The sequence below is a fragment of the Sceloporus undulatus genome, chromosome 3, assembly GCF_019175285.1.
Source record: "Sceloporus undulatus isolate JIND9_A2432 ecotype Alabama chromosome 3, SceUnd_v1.1, whole genome shotgun sequence".
Taxonomy (NCBI): Eukaryota; Metazoa; Chordata; class Lepidosauria; order Squamata; family Phrynosomatidae; genus Sceloporus; species Sceloporus undulatus.
The window spans coordinates 92,668,441-92,691,249 of NC_056524.1; the positions used below are offsets into that span (position 1 = coordinate 92,668,441).

General features: G+C 39.2%; 1 protein-coding gene across 1 annotated transcript in view; it reads right to left on the reverse strand.

Annotated features, from left to right (window-relative positions):
• Positions 1–11,908: 11,908 nt before the first annotated feature.
• STS (steroid sulfatase) overlaps positions 11,909–22,809 on the reverse strand; it is a 211,094-nt gene continuing 200,193 nt past the window's right edge. Inside the window, exon 10 of the mRNA XM_042457724.1 lies at positions 11,909–11,940. Coding sequence (XP_042313658.1) covers positions 11,924–11,940 — 17 coding nt within the window. The 3' untranslated portion in view covers positions 11,909–11,923. The remainder of the gene's footprint in view (positions 11,941–22,809) is intronic.

Sequence of the window (22,809 nt, forward strand, 5' to 3'; positions counted from 1 at the left end):
TACTGCATCAAGGACATTTCCTGCTTAAACCACTGATCCTATATCCATCTTTGATCTGAAAACCAATCAGGAAACCAGTTAATGGTTACCTAGTGAAGCTCCAAAGAAGTTGTGCCTTCAGCTACAACTTCAACTACACTTTCTGCAGTGTTGTTGTGACTATGGTTCTGCTTTGTTTTAATTGTTAATTTTGATGTTATCCATGTTTTTACTGTGTGAAGTTGAAGGCTTTCATGGCCAGCATCCATAATGTTGTAAGTTTTTCAGGCTATGAGGCCATGTTCTAGAAGAATTTATTCCTGATGTTTCACCTGCATTCTCTGAAGATGGCAGCCACAGATGCAGGTGAAGAAACATCAGGAATAAACTCTTCTAGATCATGGCCACATAGCCCAAAACACCTACAAAAACCATGTTTTTTCTATTTCTTATGTTCATATATCACATGTTGTGAGGGTTTTTAGAGTCAGGATGGTATAGTGGACTAGAGAGCTAGATTAGGACCCTGGAAAGCAGAGTTTGAATGTTTGGCCATGGAAACCAACCACATAACCTTGGGCAACTCATGCTCACCAAACCTCAGACCAGGCAAAGGCAAACACCCTATGAACAAATCTTGCCAGGAAAACTGTGAGAGATTCATCTTAGAGTATCCATAAATTGAAGTGACCTGAAGGCACACAACAACAACAAATTCTAAGTCCCAAAACAACTGCCTCAGTTTCAGTGCCCTACTTTCCTCTGTCCATGTTGTCCAGAATTCAGACTTGGCTATATTGGAATCAGCACTGTAATATTTGCATGTTTAAACTTATTAACATTTCATAAATGTTAATTCCCAAGCTAGTACAAAAAGATCTTGACTTATTACTTCTTGTTCCATTTACAAAGTGTTTCCTGTTTGCTCCCTAATAGATAGGCACAACAAAAGCAACATTTCATATTTGTGAAGGCTTCATTTTTGTAATTTTTTCAGACACAGTGAAAGTTAAATATTGAAGGAACAGTTCTACTCAGAAGCAAGACCCACTGAGTTCAGCTAAATGTGCCCAGAATTTCAGCCCAAGAGAGAAGTAAACATTTTTTTAAATCTTGGAAAAAAGCAGTTGGGGGGTGGCGGGGAGAGAAATTTGGCAAGCACTGAAGTACTACAATGATATTAATACTTTTAGAATACTTAATATTGTTTGAGGGACTGTGTGTTTTCCCTTGTAACCTGGCACTTGAGAAAATCTTAAATGCAAACATGCATGGCAGTACTTTAAAGAATAGCACAGTTCATATAAAACTCTGCTGCAGCAATTTATAAAAGCAACTCACAGGAATAAACCTGTAAGTGAATTATGAAAAGACAATATTTCTTGCATGGTTTCCTTTATCAATGGTATTTGAGCAATAAAATTATGCTGAGATAAATAATGGTGCCAGCTTTACTTTTAATATTGTTTTTAAATACTTGTACAAACATAGTCATACAAACTCAATAATTGTACAAAGATTGCCAATGTTTCTTCTTTCACAAAAGTAATAATAAAAATGATAAGAGACAAGCTAGTCATGACAACAGTTGACCTGCATGTCAAGACCGAGTCACTGCAAAAATCAGTATAACATGGGTTGTTGGGGTGAGATTGAAGCATAATTACTGAACCTTTTACTGAACTATGCTCCCTCTTTTAAACTAAGGTTTTCACATAAATTTTCTCCTAATGTGGTTCTGAGATGAGATGTATTTGCTCCCAAAGAAATAAAATCATGAATAGGAAAATTCTGACCTAATCTGTGTTTGCTCACGAATTCTACACTTTGATAAAAGGAGGGGGGGGCACACACTTCACGGGAATTCAACATAATGCCCCTCATTCTAATACCTGGGCTGTGCTCCTGTAATTGCTAGCAAGTAGCAACATCAATATAACCCATTTGCAAAAATATAAACTTTGCCCAAGTTCCCTTGGTAGAAAGATACAGTTTTTCCTGAAAAAAATGTAACTGACTGCAATAGTTGTAATTAAGGCTGTGGGGAAAACTAATTTTGCCTGATTATTTGGTACAAATTTGTACACAACCTGTACTTTTCAGAAGCTAATGTTCACTTTAGAAACATATCCACAAAAATCCATGCATTAGGATAAAACACTCACAAAAATGTATTACACTAATAGCAATAGCAGTAGGAGGTACATTTCTATAACACTTATCAGTGAACTAGCACTCCCTAAGTGGTTTATATGTGTAAGATAACTGCCTCTAACAAAAGTGTGTACAGCAGGACATACACACACATGTCAATCTTTTATGATATATATCTGGACAACTTTTGCTGCATCAAAAATGGACATGAATGTAGGCTAAGGTTAAATTGTAGTTGGGACAGTGAATTAATTGAAACCAACAACTGCAGTTTCACCCACCCCTAGTTCCATCCAAAGTGAACATTTGCAGTTTAAAAAAATCTGATTCTTATGTTCTAAAATACAGTATGACTTCTTAAGCACTACACCAGTTCCATCCTACTGGTTTCAGTTTATGTAAGGAAATCAGAACATGTTCAAATGTTTCATCCTAAGATTTATGTCAGCAACTATACCCAAGTGATCTAGGAGCATGGTCCCAAGACTGGTGTGGAACAGCAAGTTCATGAAATTATCAAAAAAGAAGAAAAAAAGATGAACAACAATTGCACTGTAATGCAATAAAACATCTTAAACCGTAGTGGCAGACAATTGTGGTAGACTAGGGGTCAAATTAGCCTTTCTGGAGACCTCCATCTGCAAAAAAAATAAAAATAAAAAAATGTTTTCACTTTAATTGCCCAAATGCTATCTGGGGCATGCAGGGGAACATTTTTCTATGATATGTTTGCTATGTTTTGGCCCCTTGATGCTTTGTTTAGTCAACAGAAGTGACCAGAAGTCATTTTCTAGTATCTTCCTATTTTGGGCCCAGAGGTCCCAACATATATCAGATATGCTCCTCACGCCCCACTAGAAGTTATCTGGGGATACTTTGGGACAAAAACTGATTCCTAGGGGGCCCTGAGAAGACAAAAACTGTCCTGACAGCTATAAGCTACACTTTGCCCACAATGTTCCACCATATGTCCCAAAAAATTTCAGCTACATTTTTAGTTCCAGGAGCTTTAGGGACTTAAATCCCTGTTTGTCAGCATAAATGGAATAAGTTGGTTAGAAAGCCAACATCCCTGTCACCACAAACCCAGATCCTGATTAGCTTGCCACCACAAAGCTTAAAATGTTTAGCGTCTGACCACCAAGGAAACAAACACTACTGTCAGAACAGGATCTTCTCTGGAGGAGGTGACATGAAGACAGGGAAAGAGGAAGTGTAGTTGGAAAATCAGAAATCTGTTTACAAACTGGTACATGGAACAATTGCAACTTTATTGTCATTACAACTTTGCAATTAAAAAAAGTAACTTCAGATGGAAAAAATTGTGGTTGTAAGATTTAGTTGTTAATTACAATCCATATAGCAATTGTTTTTTTTTTTAACAATCCATGATTCATCCACCAAACACAGGTCACCAGGCACCCACTGTAGTATGCCAAGGGCTCCATAAACCTTATATTTTGTCTGCTTAGTTGGAATTGCTACAATGCATAATTGGCTGCTTATGGGCTGTGTTCAACATCTGGAGTCACATGTTGTGCCAGACTGCTGTAAATTAGGCTGAGTAGCAAAAAAGTGAAATGCTTCAGTCTACATTGGACGTTTGTGCATTTTACATTTAATCAAATTAAGTCTTCCCTCTTATAGGGGCCTTAGGGATGAAGGTGACGGTTAGAGGGTGAGGGCCAAGAAAATATACATAGTATTGCTACCCCATATAGAACGAGCATGGACTACAACTCTGGAGACCAGGATTTGAACCTGCTCAGCCACGGAAACCTACCGGGTGACCTTGGGCAAGTCAACCTTAGAGGAAGGCAAAGGCAAACCCCTCTCAACAAATCTTGCCAAGAAAATCCTGTGATAGTTCATATTAGAGTCGCCATAAGTAAGAAACAACTTGAAGACACACACCAACAATTGCTACCCCATGAAGCGTTTTATAATTAGATTTTTAAAAAAACATTTTCTAAGATGTTGATATGACATATTTCTTACTCAGTAAAATTTACAAGAAAAAGATAAAAGAAAAGAGGGGAGGAGGAAGGAGAAAGCTGTAAGCGATTTAGATCTCCATGAAAAAATGCTGTGTGATGAGACGTCTTTGAACATTACCAAGGACAATGGTTATGTTAATTTATTTGTGCCAGAAAATGGAGTTATTTATGGCCTTGGGCTACTGGTTTGCATTCATGTTGTTGCTTTTGAGATTGCTTGAATGAGACAATCAAACAACTTCATAGAGCTGATAACAAGAAGATTTACACTGCTGCATTGAAAACATAAAGAAAAAGTCTTCTTTTATTTCTCTATGGAAAAACATAAGGAGACTTAGTAATGGGGAAAAGACTGACTTTGGATCCTAAAAGAAAGTAACTAGGGCCCTGTACAAACAGGCCCTTTAGCACATCCTGGCGATGGGTAGGGTTGCCTTGAGGTGCCGTTTCCAGATGCCCCACAACCCTAGGATGTCACCAGGATGTCACAACTGTGTGGGGCCATATACACGGCATGCACAGCTGTGACGTCACTGCTGCATGCCATCGAGATGGGCGCGTGTGGCAGCGACGTGCTCACACCGCCACAGGCAGTTTGCAGTGGCGCTAAAAGGAGCCACTTTTTAGCGCTCCTTTTCTTTCTGCGTAGCTGCGCCATGCAATTTGGTTGCTGCGGTGCGGTTATGTGGGAAAGAGAGGCGGCTCCCGGCCGCCTCTTTCTGGCGGTCTGTATCCCACCTAGGTTTTCTTAATTAAGAATGAGATATAAATGACATTGAATTTACTTGGCACGATTTGACCAAACAAGAAGCGCGCCCCATTCGTCCTTATGGGATGTGCCGCCCCTTCCTCCCTGCGCGGCTTTCAGTGTATGCTGAAAGCTGCATAAAGAACGCCCGTGTATAACACAGGTGCACTCTATAGCATGTGTATTGGTGGCTTTCTCCACATGTTTTGCTTTATTGCAATCCTGGAAACATTTGTGCATATGTGCAGCAGCTTAAAACCTAACCTTGACCATATATATATATATATATATATATATATATATATATATATATGAATGTGCCTTATGTTCATTATGGGAATGAAATGGCTAAAAGATGACAATAAAATTAACCTTACCCACAGCAGATTCTCTCATCTTTATATAGGCTTAGATCATTTATTAGCCTTATTTTAATTCTAAATTATCCATTTAAATTCAATATATTGGGGAAATGTCACTAAAATAAGATAAACTGTAGTTATATATAGAAACATGAGTGATAAAAGGAAAGTGAATATGAAAAACAAAAATGATTAAGAGGATGCATGGAAGATAGGCACCTTCATGGCTCATTCTTTTAATCAAAAGATAGGAAGCCATTTTCTGCTAAGCTGTTGGTACATTTAGCTTAGAATTGTCTACACCTCCCAGAAGCCCTAGCAGTCAGGAATTTGGGGAGCTGAAATCAAAAGCATCAGAAGGAGCAGAGTTTGACAGTGGTCTATACTGATTCATGCCATTTCACTGTAGCAGGTGATTAGTGATCATTCTAGTGATCAATCTAGAGTGCTGTGGATTTGAAGGCCATGGACACATGAGCCGTGCCACACTGTTGCAGTTGCCATTTTCTGCGGTGGTTTGGTCACTTCCAGTCATTTTTGTGGTGGCCTTTTTGCAATTGTAAAACTTCCCACTGGAGTCTGTTGTTGTTATTGTTGTTGTTGTTCAGCTCCAAGTAATTTCTGATTTATAGTGACCCTAAGGTGACTCTATTATAGAGTTTTCTTGGCAAGTTGCTTCAAAAGGGGTTTGCCATTGTAATGCTCTGAGACTGAGAGAAGGTAGTTTGCCCATGCTCACCCCGTGGGTTTTACAAAACAAACAAACATAAGGAGTGGAAGTGGGAGATGATGATGATGATTTTTTTTAAATGATTCAGAGGTTCTCAGGGATTCCAAAGAGCAGCCTCTCCATGCTATAGAGATATGTAAGATAGTTAATATATTTAGAGATATTTAAGATATCAGATATTGGCTGATTTTTTTTTATCATTTGTTGGTTTTCATTCATGAATTCACACCATTTCTACATGTGATAAATAATCTAAGGTTTGGCAATGAGTTCCCAACTGTCTGGAGCTTTCATGCATACAAAGGGGCCCTCCATGCAGAATTTTGTGTGGACAACATGGGATGGGGCAGGAGTAAGCCTAATCTCTTGTTGGTAGAGTAATTTTTCTCATTTGAAGTGTGTGAGCTGGCTACATGAATAGTGCTTTGATTGAGAGTGTAAACATAAACAAGTGTGCATGTGCGTGCTGTTATGGATTTCTATTTGAAAATGGTGTTTGATTTATTGATTGAATATTAGGATAAAAGGTAAGTTGCTGTTGGGAGGGAGGAGAGAATGGAATGTTGGAATGAATGCTGGTTGATGAAATGTTGAGATTTGCATAAGGCTGGTGAATGAGAATTGGTGAAATACAGTTAGACAAAGTTTTTGAGTAAGACTAAAGTTGGAGTGGAAGAGCAGTATTTTGGTTGGGGGCTTGGCCTGAGTAAGCTTGAGAGAAGTGTGTGAGAGTGTGTGTGGTGTTTTAAATGTAATAAATAATTATTTTGCCTTGCTTTGTTTAACTCCTGTAACTGCTTTATCACACTAGGGGGCAAACAGGATTTAAACAAGAGTTAAATGAGAGTTAAACAGGAAATGTTGTGTGATAAACATCAGGCATTTCCTGTTTAACTCTCGTTTAACTCTTGTTTAAATCCTGTTTGCCCCCTAGTGTGATAAAGCAGTAAGTCTTAAAGTCTTTAGTTAGTTCTTCCCCTCCCTCCCTCCCTTTTTTGTTCTGCAAGAGACTATCACAGCTACTGTTGTGAAATCTTCTGTAAATAAAGAATTGTGGTTTGTGTGTTTGTTTTTATACACTTTTAGACTCCAGAAATTCTATCTGTTTGAGAGATGGAATTCAGACAAGGTGTCTGTGGTGGCAGCACTGAGTACAAGTTGCATAAATCCTGATAGGCATCTTGAAGGCCTTTAGATGGGCTCCACAGCTGGTGTCACACAGGGGGGCAGGAGAAAGTCTTTACACTGTAATGGAGGTGAGATCAGGTAAAGTCCTCACTCTAGGCAATTTCAGTGAGCACTGTGGAAGTTTTCACATTTGCTGGATTAATGAGTAGAAACTGACATTTGACCATAGTGGTTTGATGGCCTGAGAGAAACCTTCACAGCTGGTGGCACTGGTGGGGTTGCCCAAGTGGAAAATCTCACAGTTCCATCCATGCACCCATCCATCACTTTATTTATATACCAGCTTTCTCCAAGGCTGGGACTCAGTGGGATAAGGACTAGAAAACCCTAGCATTGTATTAACCCCCCCCCCCCCGAAATCACAATGAAGCATTCATAAGTATTCACCTCAAGCAAGACCCAAAGCATGGAAACAGTTGCCTGTAGTTTGGACTACAGGTCATAGAATTCCCCAGCCAACATCAACAGTGTCTGGAGCATTCTGAAAATCTCCATCCAAAGAGGTAATTATACCAATTCTATGTCAAAACCCTGCAAGTGTGGCTCACTCTAAATGCTGCACACTTCTGGCCTCACAGAACGTTCCTTTCTTTTTACTGAACCTGAGGAAACCTTGATATAACTTTGATATATACAAGAAATACATGATATCCAGAAGGCTGCTTCATACATTTTTAATTTTTACTATTCCATCAGGACAGCTTGCAAGCATATGCTACAACTGCTCATAAAATTCAGCTTTCCCTCTCTAAGATTAATATTAATGAGAGGCCAATGGATTACATCCTAGTATCTACCACTATTATATATATATATAGTCAGTTTTGAGAAATATCAAGTAGTTTCCAACCAGAAGGAAATTAGAAAGCTTAGGCCTCAGTGCAATTTGTAATCAGACATATAATAAATCGAGTCAACCAAACAAATGGTAAGCCAACATGTATGTAAATATGATTGATTCAATGGGTTTACTTTCCTTAAGATTAGAAGTTGGATTTTAAAGACAGCAAAAATATGAATGATTGTGGCGCTGTACAGACGGGCCCTATGGGGCGGCATTGTTACATGTGAGGGCGGCGCTTCCAGATGCAACTCGCCCCTCGCACGTGACAAGGGCGTCAAAATGGCAGTGCTCTGTACATACAGGCGTCGCCATTTTGACATGACAGATGTGTAGCATCCGCACATCCCAGCACCTTTGTGATGCCGCAAGTGCGCCATTGGCTCCCTGCAGCATCACAAAGGCACCACAAGAAGAACCTGCTTTTTGTGGGTTCTTTTTGCTCCGTGATGGAGCCACGCGGTTTGTCCGCCACAGCTCCCTCATGGAGCAAACCAGGGTGGCGGGAGACCACCCTTTTTGGGCGGTCTGTATCCCGCCATTGTTAGCCTTATAATACGTTAATTGGATATTCACCATATTAATAATAAAGGTTGAACTGAATATTCTCCCATCTCAATAGGCAAGATATGGCTGCATACTTTGGGGCACCCATGATGTGCTGAATGGGTGCCCCAAAGCTTTCAGCTATATCTTGCCTATTCTGTCAATTGCTGCCAGCTTCATGTGCAATCCCACTATCATTTCCTCCTCCTCTTTGCTCTGAAGAAATGTTACAACCTGATTGAGTCATTTATGAAATATGCTTCAACCTCCTACCCCTTACTCATGACTGGACAGGTGGGCATGGCAAAAAGAAGTCATGAAGGCAAGTCAGTAGGAGAAAGCAAGGCAAAACAGCCATCACAGCACCCAAATGAGACACTATAGAGGTCAAAAAGGAAGGAGAGAATCCTGCACCAGAAGAAGGACCTTCTAATGAGGGTAGGTGATACAATTTACTATTTCTCACACCTTGATGTGCGATTACTACCTCATCTAGCCTTCAAGATAAGGCTGGCCCTGCTCTGGAGCTGTACACAGAGTGGGTGTTTGTGGTATGGAGGTCTTGCTCGGTCAGCATTTCACAAATCTGATTGCCCAGCCAGCTCTCGTGATTCTTAGGGCTTAGAGTCTCTTTGGGCCTCAGGGGAAGGCAAAAGATCTCTGAGGGATAGCAGCACCCTGAAATGTTAAATAAAAGCTACGTTCCGCTGCTCCCATTCCTGCAGACTACTTCAAACAAGCTGTTGTAGATTCTCCAGAGATGACTTCTTTTCTCCTCCATCCTTTAACTTGTGTTGATTGGACTTGATTCATAATAATGACAACATCAGGCCTCAACCCTTCTGACCTTACCAGCTGCTATCCCTAAGTCTCAGGTTTTGACTGTGAATTCTTAGGACATGGTATGCTACCGATAGTTTATTAATTAGGTTCAAGAAAAGTAAGCCACTAAAAGGACTGTGTGAGGGACCTTGATAACAGCAACTCTTATTATCTGAGGAGAGTGGTGTAAAAGGAACTGTCATTGTAACAAAGTTGAAACTAAGAAAGTAAAACTCCCAAATGAAACAAGCAACACAAACACATGAAGTAACAAATGTCTTATTTACACATGACTATTGTTTGAAACATCTGCTAAATAAGGTTTTGTTATTGTTTTAGTGAAAGCTTGTCTCCAGTTTGAGTAAATATCCACACTACTAATATAAAACAGTTTAAAACAAAGTCTAGAGAGATTTTAAAAAGGGTCTGTGAGAAATTGGTGGCAAGGAGGGAATAGCAAAACTCCTTTGGGCTGCCACAATATAAATAGTGAAAGTGCTCTTGACAATTTGGTGGCAGCAGTGGGATGACAAAATCAATGGGGCTGCTACAATAGGAAAATAGTTGGGTGAGTGGGACTCATCTTCCCACCTGGCAACTCCATTTTGTTATTACTGTGATCATATTCAGGCCTTTCCCCTTGGGGACTGCAGTAAGAGTCTGCACAGACTATTTGTTTTGCACCATGCTTCATGCTCATGTCAGTTTGTCCACAGTTGTAACAGGGTTTCTGGCCTCTGTCAACAGAGAGACTTGCTGCATTTGGGGGCAGAATATCCCCTGTATGAGAGGCACTGCTTCATGCTGTTCAGTGGGGAAAATGTCAGTAGAATACAAGGAAAACCACAGCTTTCCCAGTTTCCTGTTTCCTAGGAATGTTCTGGAGACTGCCTGCTTTATGTGGAGCATTCCCTTTTTGTGCAACATGTTCTTTCTAACTGTTTCTCCATCACCAAATTTCCTCCTTCTGAGTTCTTACTCTGTACATGTCAACACGGACTGGCAGAAGCCTCTCAGGGTTTCACACCGGATTATTACCATTTCAGGGACTAACCCTGTGACTTTCTGCATGCAGATCTTACACTTTCCGACCACTGGCTGTTTTTCAGAGCAGTGACACATCTAGCACAGCAGCAGCACAGCAAATCTCCTTCCTCACCTAGGCAGCACATAGAGGTTTATACCTGTAAAGTATTTATAATATCCCATGCTTCAGGTGGAAAATGGAGCATGATGTTTGGTTTTACAAAGTGATAAACCTTTTTCCTGAAGGCACTTTTTCCTTCCTCACAAATGATAAAAAGACGTGCTTCTCAATTCGGCCAGGTTTGACTTCTGCAACATAAACTTTCAATCTCAAAGACATATTTTTCTAACCCATTCTTAACCGAAAAAATGCCTAAAACTATTTTGCTCCTGCTGTGCCAAACGAAAAGAGGGAAGAGTCAAAAGGAAAATGTATGTGGCTGCTTTACTGTAAAGGTTCCATGCTGACATCTAATACTATGTGAGAGTGCTGAAAAGTTCTTGGCCCAACGAAAAAGTGAGTGACCTGTAGCCATCAAACTTACATGGTATTCTATATATCCACCCCAAAGTTTGATGGACTTGGCATATCTCTTCAAATTTCTTTAACTTTTTAAAAACAAATTTCTGATATCTTGTCACTGAAACACTGCTCTGCTGCTGCTATCATCTCAGAATCATTCAAAAATATCATTTCTTTCAAAGTCTTTTTAAGATTTGAAAACAGGAAATAGTCAGATGGAGCAAGATCTGCTTAGTAGGGTGGATGGTCAAATCCCAGATTCTTCAAAATGGCAATGGAAAAACTGAGTACCACCACTGCAAGGACTGTTGTCCAGTCTCCAGATCACAGTGGTGTATCATATGTCATCAACAGCAATGATTCATTCCAAAAATATTATTAGATTGATAAAAATGCTGCAAAATCAACTTGGAGGTATCCAGTCAATTGTGTTTCTGGTCAGCATTCAGATAGCTTTTGCCTAGCCAGTTGGTCGTGAATTATAAATACAATGCATTACTTGGATATCTTTAATATCTCAGCAATTATTTTAGATGAGATTCACTGATCTGTCAAAATCAGGTCATGAACATGCTCAACAATTTGAGGTATTAGAATTCAAAGATATAGCCCTGTTAGTCTGTGGAATCAGTATGTAGAGAGATCTTGTAGCACCCTTGATACCAACTGAAAGAAAGAGGTTGGCAGCATGAGCTTTCATAGACTTAAATTTACTTCCTCAGATGCATCTGGGGTACTACAAGATCTCTTTACATACTAATTTCAGGTGTTGTCACTGTTGAAGGCCTCCCAGACCTTGCTGCATCTTTGGTCTCAAATTCTTCACCCTGAAGGTTGGCACACCACTTCTTCACAGTTGAGTATGACAGGGACTTGTCATTCAATGTTTGCATCATACACTCATGGATTTCCTTTGGAATTTTCTTCTGAAGAAACAGGAACTTCATGACAGCACACTTTGAAAATTCCACACTTTTCACTGACATGGTTGTATCAGTGATGCAAATTTATATGCTATTGCTACCTGTGGGGGAAAAAAAATTAAAAATACAGCTACATTCTGGAAAACTGGCAATTTACAATATAATATAACATTCAAGTTACAGTGACAAAATTGGGCTCAGATTTTGGGTGGTTGGTTGGGCTGAGAATGTTTCAGCATCCTGTCAGGTACTGTCCAACTTCCTTTGGTTCAGTAAACCAGTCTTCCATGTGACAACAGGAAAACCTTTTTTTCAGAAACCAAAACGAGGATAACAGCTTGACTTCTGCAGACAAAGCTACCATAACCTCCCATTGCAAGCATATAGAAAACAATACATCTTCCCAATGTTTTATGGGCTTTCCTCCCATTTGCCCATTTCTCAAAACATTCACGCATTCACTTTTGTCTGCTCAAATCCCTCTTTTCTCAGAGCCCTGCCATTCATTTCTCAGAGACTGACCTTGGCACTGCTCCCACACACATCTACCCATTATCCAACCAGGCATTCCTTTCTCCTGACTGTTTACAAATGCAAAATGTCCCATCATACACTAAAGCATATGCCCTCATTACATTATATGGATATTGCAGTGATACTACTTGAATATAACCATAATCAAAAACAACAAAAACCAGAAAACCAAATATGTGCATTCTCTTGAACATGTTTTGTTTTGTTTTGGAAACTGCACTGTAGGTTCAAGAATACGTGAAATTCCAACTACAAATTGAGTTGAAGACTGAGTTCAATCCTGGTATGAGAATGGAGTAATGTCATATTAAGATGGAAGCCCCACCCCAATCCTAGTATGGATAAATGAATCAGATTTAATCAGGATGTAGAAAAGAGAGACAAACATGAAAATTAATATGTCCCTACTGTTCTAAATGTTGCAATCCTGAATATATGTTATGGTATGAGTTGAGTTTCAGGAAGTAAAAAAAATGGGGTAATCTCACATTAAAATGCAAACCCAATGAATTTCTTACTGTAAGTGGCATATGTGAAGCATCACACTGCTGGGTATTCACCTTTCTCTTAAGCCCTATGAATTGATGTGCTGCTAGTAATTCCTTCAAATGTAACAATCCTGAATGTCTTATAATGATGTATGTTAATCACAGGCTTCATTTCCTGAATTCCAATCCTTATCTTGTGAAAACAGCACTGTGCACATGTACTTGCATATGCATACAAAGAGCAATACATTAGGAGGGAGGTGGCAAATAAGAATTTCAAGATCTGAAGAAGTTTAAACATAACAGTCTAATGAGGAGCAAACATGCAATGTGTGAATGGAATGCTGTTAGACTCTGGGATGGAATAGAAAACTGAGAGACAGAAAAAAGTGGGGTATCTTAGAAGAAGGCATGGGTATATTCAGCACTGGAACAGAATCTCTTTAGGATTCATTGAAAAACGTGGCTGCCTGACTGCGTGGGCCGGCCGCTTTGCCGCTGGGAGCCGGCGCGGTTCCCTGGCCCCAACTTCCTGGTTGGGGCCGTCCTCTGCCCTGATTGGTGGGCTGGGCGGAAGGGCTCGTCTCTTCCACCTGCGCCACTCTGTAGGGGCGGAGGAAGCCTCTATGGTGAGGCTTCAGTCCTCCAGGGCAGCTCATTGGTTGGGCTGCCCTGGAGGAGGAGCCTCACCATGGGGTAAGGAGGCGGGGCCTTGGCCTATATAAGGGCCATGCGTCCAGCCCCGCAGCCATTTGCAGCTCGGCTCTCCCACTCACCCTCCACTTGGGGTTTTCTGTCACAACTTGGGGCGGCAGCATAGGCCAGGTTTGGTTACCAGGGCTATGGAGCACTGGTTTGGGAGTCAATAGGGACCTGGGGGTGAGCTGGGCATGTGTTGTGGCCATTCGGGGGCCACAACATGGTTAAGCCACCCGGTGACTAGGGGCTTTGAGAACAAGAGAGCGCCTGGTGTGATGGCGGCTAGTTGGTGTTCCTTAGCCCCTAGGTCATCCCAACACCTGGCGGTCACCAGATATGCTGCTTATCGATTAACCGTGGGGTTAGTCGATGCTTCAGATCCTGAGCTTATGCTTTGTGCCAACCCTTCTGTTCTGGTTTGCTGTTGCTAATAAAGTTGTGGCCTTTCATCCAACTTGGTTTCATGTGGTTTTTAGCGCCGGCCTCCCAGGCAATATGCCTTTTGCCATTATGTCATAGTACTTAGTAAAATGAAAACAAGTTTATAGATAATAAGCTTGATAGGAAAATATATAGTAAAATAAGCTATATACTAAATACAGAATACAAAATTTCTACTGAACTGAACTGAAAGGCAAAGATTACTGTCTTCTCAGAGGCAACTCAGTATTTGCAACTTATCCATTAAATGGCTAGCTGTATACATATATTCAATCTTTTTATGAGGAGACATTTCTACACAGTGAGTAGATTCACATCTCGGAGGTCATAGTTCATTGCAATTGTTCTCTGCTAAGGTATAGTTGAAAGGCAGCTCTAATTTCGTAGGCAGTGTCGCTGAAATGTCCAGTTAAAAGGCTTTATGGTGTCCCATTGTAGGATACAGTCCTTTTAACAGAATACTGACAATAGACATATTTCAGTTCATTTTACAATGCTTTTCAAATCCTCCTTACATCTGTATGTGGGGTGGCAAGCCAGGTAAATGATATGAAAAGGAACTATTTCAATGAGTTCCTAGAAACTAGAGGCAGTTCAGGAATAGAAAAAGTACTAAGAAATGCTAAGAGCAGATTGCAATGATAATAATGCAAGGCTTGTAATTTCTATTGACATATTTGAAGAACTTCAGATGTTCCATTTTCTTTTTCATAATAATAAACTGTCAATCCATGATATCTATATCTGTCTTTAGAAAATACTTCAGTTACATTCTACATGATGAATCTTGGCAGAATCAACTGGCTATTACTGACCATTTCAATTGATACATAAAACCTTTCTGGATATTACTAAATTCTTTGGAACAGTGATTTCCTTGTTCAAGGATTCCATAGTCCAGCTTTCCTCAAGCAAACTACAAATATTATTACAGAAGGCACTCTTAACTCAGCATTCCCATATTAGACAGAATCTACTGCTCAAGGAGAGCTTTTTTATATTGCATTTTCCTTTCAAAGGCACCTTACACAGTTAGTGTCTTATAATATATTTCTCATGCGTTTCTTTCATTCTTTCTACAGATCTTAAAAGTCCATTCAAATACTCTGAGACCTCATGTGCACTGCAGAAATAAAACAGTTTGACACTATTTTAACCGTCATGGCTCAATGTTAGAGAATCCTGGGATTTGTAGTTTGTGTCACCAGAGGTCTCTAGCTATTGGTTTAAGTCTTTTGTCCTCCAAATATTTTGGACTTCAGCTCCTGAATCCCTGACCACTGGTCAAACTGGCTGTGGCTTCAAAGGTCTGAAGTCCAAAACACTTGGAGAACCAACACTTATGAAACATTTTTCTGGTCCTTATTGTACTCCTGATAAATGTTGCATCTCATTCTATAGTCCTTCATAATTATCTAGTGCTAGACATAGGGAAAGAATATATCCTACCTTAGATCTTGGGCCTTTTCACACAATACAGTTGGCCCTCCATATCCACAGATTTTTTTCTCCACAGATTCAAGCATCCATGGATTGAAAATATTCCAAAAAATATAAATTCGAACAAGCAAACCTTGACTTTGCCATTTTATATAAGGGACACAATTTTACTATGCCAATGTATTTAATGGGACTTTACTATGATTTTGGTATCTACGGTCGGTCCTGGAACCAAACTCTAGTGGATAACATGGGCCATTGTACAATTATAGCATTATGGGTCCATTTTAACTGCTGTGGCTGCATCTTGTGAAATCCTGAGTGCCTAGTTTGGGGAAACTAGAGCTCTATCTCTAGCTGTGGATTCTAAATACCCATCCCTAAATTGCAAATCCCAAGATTTCATAAGGTGTTGTTATGACAGTTAAAGGAGAATCAAAGCACTGTCAAAGCAGTGTAACTGTATTGTGAAAGGGCCTCTTGCTGGTTGATGTCACAATTTTATTTTATGCATCTTACCTAAAGCCTTTACTGTAGACACTCACAAACCATAACGTTGCGAGTTCAATACCAGCCAGGGCTCATGCTCGATTCAGGCTTGCATCCTTCCGATGCTGCTAAAATGAGTACCCAGCTTGTTGAGGGCAATTAGCTTACAGTTGTAAACTGCTTAGAGACTGCTTAGGCAGTATGAAGTGGTATATAAATGAAGCTGCTACTGCTATTGCTAAAGGGATACAAAATAAATCATAGTGAACCACACTCAACAAACACATCTTTTTCTACCTTCTTACATAACATACCATTTTGCACGAGAGCTCCTTTCATAATTCCTAACAATATTTTCTCTCTTTATGTGGCAGTGGCCTCTCTCAAAATTAGGAGCTTTGCCATTGCTTTCTGCTGAGACTTGAGAACCTGTGATTTACCCAAGGTCAACCAATTAGTTTCCAAGGCCAAGTGGGGATCTGAACCCTGGTCTCCCAGAGTCCTAGTTCAACTCTAAAAGCTGTATAACACACTGGCTCTTCCATGGGACCTAGCAGGCACCAAAAGAGAAAAATAAAACATATTGGCAAAAGGGACAAAATTCTGCAAAGTGGCTTGCATTTGCATTTGCAAGACAAATAACGAGGGAGTTCAAAATTTCCTCCAAAAATGTTGTTGTATAACTTTTGGCTCATCCGTGAATGAAGTTCAATCTAAAAGTGTTTCCAAGGGAAATACAGCAGTTGCAGAGATGTTTCAAATGAAACAATGTAGTTGCCATCTGTAAGTTAGGGAGGCCAGATGTAAAAGGGAACCCAGCTTTCCTGCAGCAGGTGTAGTTTGGACTACAACCAAATTCTTTTTAGACAGCTAGTAAAGACAGGGCTGGACCGTGTCCTCTTTTGCAACCGGCCACCCTGTGCTGTGAATTCTAATCTGAGAATTCCAGTTTTATGAATTCAAAGGTTCACCTTGTTGCTGTTCTTCATGGCTGGATAATAGCTGTGGATAAAAGACATGGCATTACCAAGGCAACAAAGTCTAGTAATAGCTGGAAATGATAGAGGCTACTCTTTTGTTTTGTTTCATTTTAAAGAGGCATAGCTACCAGCTGTGATGGATGACCTCCTAACGGTAGCGTGAAAGATTTAGCTGATGTGTGTGCACAGAGAGAAAGGGAAGGAAAAATAACAGCATAATAGGGCCATGGAGAAAGACTGAGGGGGAAACTAGTGGACTGTTAAAGGAAGCTGACATTCAGATTCTAAGCATGTTTGCTTGGCAGTAAAATTCATTCACTTCTGTGGGATATACGTACAAGCAAGTACTCTTAAGCCCAAAGCCTAAGTGGAAATCATTCTGAAGAGTCAACAAATTCCAAGTGTACTCCACAAAATTACTGTTCTTGTATTAAAATAGAACAAATTATCAATAATTTAAAACAGGTTAGTCTTTTACTAAATGAAAGGCTTTAAGGAGTATTAAAAAGGAGAGGGTTTTTTTCTAAAAAAGAAAGAAAATGAAAAGAAAATGGATCTTTGGGCTCTTTTGATACTTCAGTATAAAGCTAGAGGGAATTTAGTAGGCATGTTACATTTAAATATATGAAATATGTTTCATTAATATATATGCAGTGTCTAAAATGGCGTTTGAAACAAGCATATTTTTAGAGGATAATAAATTGAGGAGGACACCAGGGGCATTCTATGATTCAGATCTCCATTACGCACCTGTCTCCCTTAACGCCTAACTTCTTACCAGTACTAAAACATTCCCTCCTCCCTTCCTTCCCCATTTCCTTTCTTCTTAATAGTAACAGCAGTAGTGGTGGTAAAAGAGCTTTTTTTTCCTCATTCGCTCCATTGTCATCCTCATTTAGAAATGCAGGGTGGGATGAAATCTGAAAAGGTGGTTGGTAGAAGGGTTCTTGCATTTGCAGGAGTCTTTAAAGAAATTCCAGAATCCAGCGCATGCATAGACATTATCAGTATCCATGACTAAGCTAAGAAATATTAGTTCACGTGCATTAAATTTTAATTAGGAAAGAAAAATAATTGGTTAGATACAGTGATTTCCAAACTCTGACCCTCCAGGTATTTGAGTCTTCAGCTGCCAGTAGCCCCAGCCATCTTGGACAATGGTCTGGGATTCTGGGACCTGAAGTCCAATCCACATGGAAGGCCAGAGTTTGGGAATCACTGGGCTAGAAGATGCACTAAAGGGGATGTTATTGCTGTGTGTCCAGCTACAGGAACACAGTTGGATGCTTCTGTGCCCCCCATTCTCCACCAGCCAGTAAATAGTCATGTTAGTGAGGGGATCAATAGTTGAAAGGTGGGATGGGGTGAAGGAGGAGATGTGTCATGGTTCTATCTGATGGCAATTTATGGTAAATCTTCCTGATCCAGGATCTGTTAACAATTAAATCTCAGGAGCAGCTCTAACTTTGAGCCAGGATCAGGCAAATGCTCCTAGCTCCCTAATAACCTGCTGGGCCATGTGTGAACAAACTCTAAATGTGATTTTAAAAAAAAAGTTGGCCAGATGCTTTGAAGTGGCATTCTTCATTAAAATGTATTCTGGGGCTGTATGTGGAGGCGGAAGCAAAGACAGACTTTGGTTAAATATATTGATGACTGTATCTGCAGACAGCTATATAAAAACTAATGGAAGCAAAATTAACAATAACATATTAAATCATAAGCATGCATTATGGTAAGCCTATAGTCTTGTGCTCCTTTAAAAAACCCCACTGAGTTTATTATTATTCATCTATTCAAGTGTGATGCTCAAAAAGTGGATATGAAGGTGATAATTACTTCCCCACTGCAAGCAGAGGCAATTTACATATCTATAGAAGGGAAACAGGATGAATGTTAGTGTAACAGATACATTCCTTTATTTAGAATCTGTGGTGTACTTTTTAAAGACAGTGGTAAAGGCAAAGTCTTGTTCAGTAGCTATTATTTTATACTGGCTTGTATATTCTTACACCACAAGTATAAATGGTGACATCCTACAGATGTCTACTCAAAATAAGTCCACTGAGCTCAGAAATTAAACTCCTAGCAAGAGGTTGTGTATGAGACATGCCCACCCTATTGTCCTTCCGATTGGCCAGATTACTAAGGATAAAGGCAATAGTTTACATAGTGAAGCCAGTGGCTGGAAATCCACTGTTAAAACATGTTTTTAGGGTTAGGAGGTGCCCCAGTTAGTCAATATTTTTATTATAAAAACAAAGTTTGGTGGCTGGGGACAAAAAGCTAAAGCTGCATCCTCATCTCAACTAGAGTAGAATCAGTGCATTATAACAACCAGTATTCCGTAAATGTTATCTAGCAGTTTGGTGGATCTACTCTATCGAAGACTAGCAACTGGATTTATCACAAAAGATTGTGATATCTAAAACATGAAGCATTGATGATGATTTACAGTCTTTACCTTGGAAACCAACAGAATTAGTCCAAAGCAGGCCAGTTCAGCTCAGGATGTAGACTCATATCAAGAAGTGAAATAAGATAATAATGTTTGTTGAGAGATTTTGTAGCACTTTTTAGATTGAAAGAAAGAAGTTAGCAGCATGAGCTTTCATAGCCTACTTCCTTAGATGCAAATGATGGTTGTTGTTGCTGTTGCTGTGTTCAAATAGTTTCCAACTTATGGTGACACTAAGGCAAACCTACTACTGGGTTTTCTTTACTTCTGAGTGATCATACCATCAACTATTTAACACAAGATGGCAAATACAAGGTCAACAAACAAATACACAAATAAATCAAATCAAGTTTATATATCTTCATTTTTCCATTTTTTAAAGCAAAATTAGTTCTCGCTATTGAGATCATATACAGTATTTTTTTTCCTCATGGTTTTCTTGCTTAGATGTTATTTATCTTATCTGTCATTTTGAATAGATATTCCTCTGGGGTCATTTTGTAGTTTATCTTTAGAATCTTACATATAGTCTTGTGGATATTTCTCCAAAATCTCTTCGATTTTGAGCAGTACTGCCACATATGAATCCATGAACCTTTGTTTTTTCCACATTTCCAGCAGTTTTGTGAACTGTTTTTATATATTTTTGCAATTCTTTCTTGTGTCAAATGCTTTCTGGTGTCAAAATGGTAAACTGTCTTAAGATAATTTTCATGAATTCTTTGTCATGTTGTGAATTGATAAGTACTGATTCTAACTGAATGCCAGCTTTGTAAACCATGTGGTCAGCCTATGTCTTTTGCCCATGTAATCATAAATTGTTTTATTGTATATTTCTCTAATTTCCTTTCCACCAAGAGTTTATACAGTTTAGAGATTGTTTTCTCTTCACTTTTCCCCCAAGATAATGTCTAGTTTGTTTTGTATTTGAGCAAATCCTTCTTCTTTAGGTCTTTTTAAAATTCTTTGTTGTAGCTGATTTTGTAGAAACCAATGAACTGCAATCCTGGGCTGATCGTGGCTGCAGTGACCAGTGGTCACTACAAGCCACCCTTCTGCTTTGCCTCTTAGTCTCAACTGGTTGCAGTTTGCTTGTGTGTGTGGGTTTCATTTTGTACTGGCCAAACTTTAAATTAATTTTATGGAATGAGGGAAAGGAAAAAAACAAGATTGCTGCACTTGCTCTTCCATCTGGATTTGTCATCTTTTGTTCACTCAGTTTTATGGAAAGTTCCCAGTGTGGTGTAGTGAGCACAGTACTAAATGAGATATACATTCAAATCATTCAAATCTCCACTCAACCGGCAGGCTCAGTGGTCTGTCTCTTAGTCTAGCTCATAAAGTTACTGAGAGGAAAAAATACAGGGTAGAGGATTCCAAAGTTCTTTCCTCTTATAGCCCTTGACTCTTCTCTCTTCTCTATCAATTGAACTGCAAAGCCTTGCCTGAAAACCTATATACTCTAACTAAACTGACAACATAAGGGATAGGAGTATAATGGAAATGTAATGTAATGTGATAAATTAGTGTTTACTGTTGTTGTGTACCTTGAAGATGTTTCCAATTTATGTCAACCCTAAGGTGACCCTCTCACAGGATTTTCCTGGCAATATTTATTCAATATTTATTCAAAGTGGAGTTGCTTTTGCAGTCCTTTGAGGCTGAGAGAGGCTGAGTTGTCTAATGTCTCCAGTGGGTTTCCATAGCTGAGCAGGGGTTTGAACCAACACTCAAACCAGTACACCACACTGGTTCTCTACATTAAATAAATACCTGACTTTTATTATGGCATTTTAAAAGAACTTTCCTAAACATGGGTGTGAATGAGTAAGAACTGATGTTTGCTACAGAAGAAAATGGTAAGTATGTCTCCTTCTTCCACAATGTCACCCTCCTGTCAGTAGAAACTTCCATTGGATTAAAGGTTTGAAACTGACTGACACTTACTAAACCTACTGATCAGGTTTCTTTTTAAATGTTTGCATATACACTGTATTTGTAGCAACAACTTCTTCATTAAAACTATATACATTAAAAAAGAGAAGAAAAGAACTGACAGAAAAATGTAAGATTAGAATAAAAGTACTTGCCCTGTTTTTATTTCTGGCCATTTATTATTTATTGACCAATTTAGTTTTGCCACTAGGAAATGCGAGAAAAATACTGTCATCCATACCTAATGTTGTTTTCTGTCTTCTGAGATGAAACATACAGATTTTGAAGCTACAAAAACACCATTCAAAATTCTTGGCTTTGATGGAAACAAAAGGTTGCTTTTTAAAAATACACACACACATTATTTTATTTTTATTCGGTTGCCTTATGAATAACTTATATGAATATCTGAAGTTGTCTTATCCTAACAGATATTGCCCAAGCTGATTTAATAGTGAATTCACTAATCATGCCTGTACTGTGTACTCCAAAGAGATACTTTGAACTATTTAAAGTACAGTTTCTCCAGAATTTCAAATATTTCTATGTTAACTGCTTTCAAGTTGACTTCAACCTATGTTGACCCTTTGAATGAGAGACCTCCAAGTCACCTATCCTCAATCACACACCCCAGTTCTTGCAGATTTATGGCCATTGTAGTGGTGGAATTTTCCTGCTATAATAGAAGGCTATAGAAAGATGGAGTCGCCTTTGTCAGCCAGAGAGATAGTTTTTAAAATGAGGCCTGAAAATTAGAGCAAAGGAGTAAAAAGAGCATCATGACCCGTAAGAAGCTGGCACCAACAAAATTAGACATAATATACACAATTTAAGATAAGGATACATTGTTGATGTTCAGAAGCAAGGTTACTGAGAGCTACTGAATGCCTGAAGGACGGGGTGAGGAGTGATGATGCAGTTTTAATATATGCATGTATTTCTGTTCTGATTGTAAGAATTCTGTATGTTTAAATTGTAATTAGCCAGTCAGGTGTATTGAAGAAGCTTCTTTATCTACAATAATATAAAAAGAGCCATTTTGTCTTGTTCGGGGCTCTCAGATTTTGGAACATTGAATTCCACTGAGTTCATGTTTCCTTTGTCGACAACTGGAAAATAAATTTATGGATTTTCAGTTTACTAGGTCCTCTTGTCAATTCTTTGCTATGCCAGGCCTAGAACTTTAAGTTTACTGAAATTTCTGTTACATCACGACTTCTCTAATTGCATCTTTTATCTGGAACATTGTCTTCCTCTTTTCCGTTTGTCCTCAAATTTACCAAGCATTATTGTCCCTTATAGTAATATGGCCCAAATATGACAACCTCAGTTTAGTCATCTTTGCTTCTAGGGAGAATTTGTGCTTGATTTGCTCTGGGACCAATCCATTGGTCTTTTTAGCAGTCCAGGGTATTCTCAGAACTCTTCTCCAATATCACATGTCAAATGCATTGATTTCCCCCCGCTATCAGCTTTCTTCGCTGTCCAGCTTTCACAACCATACAT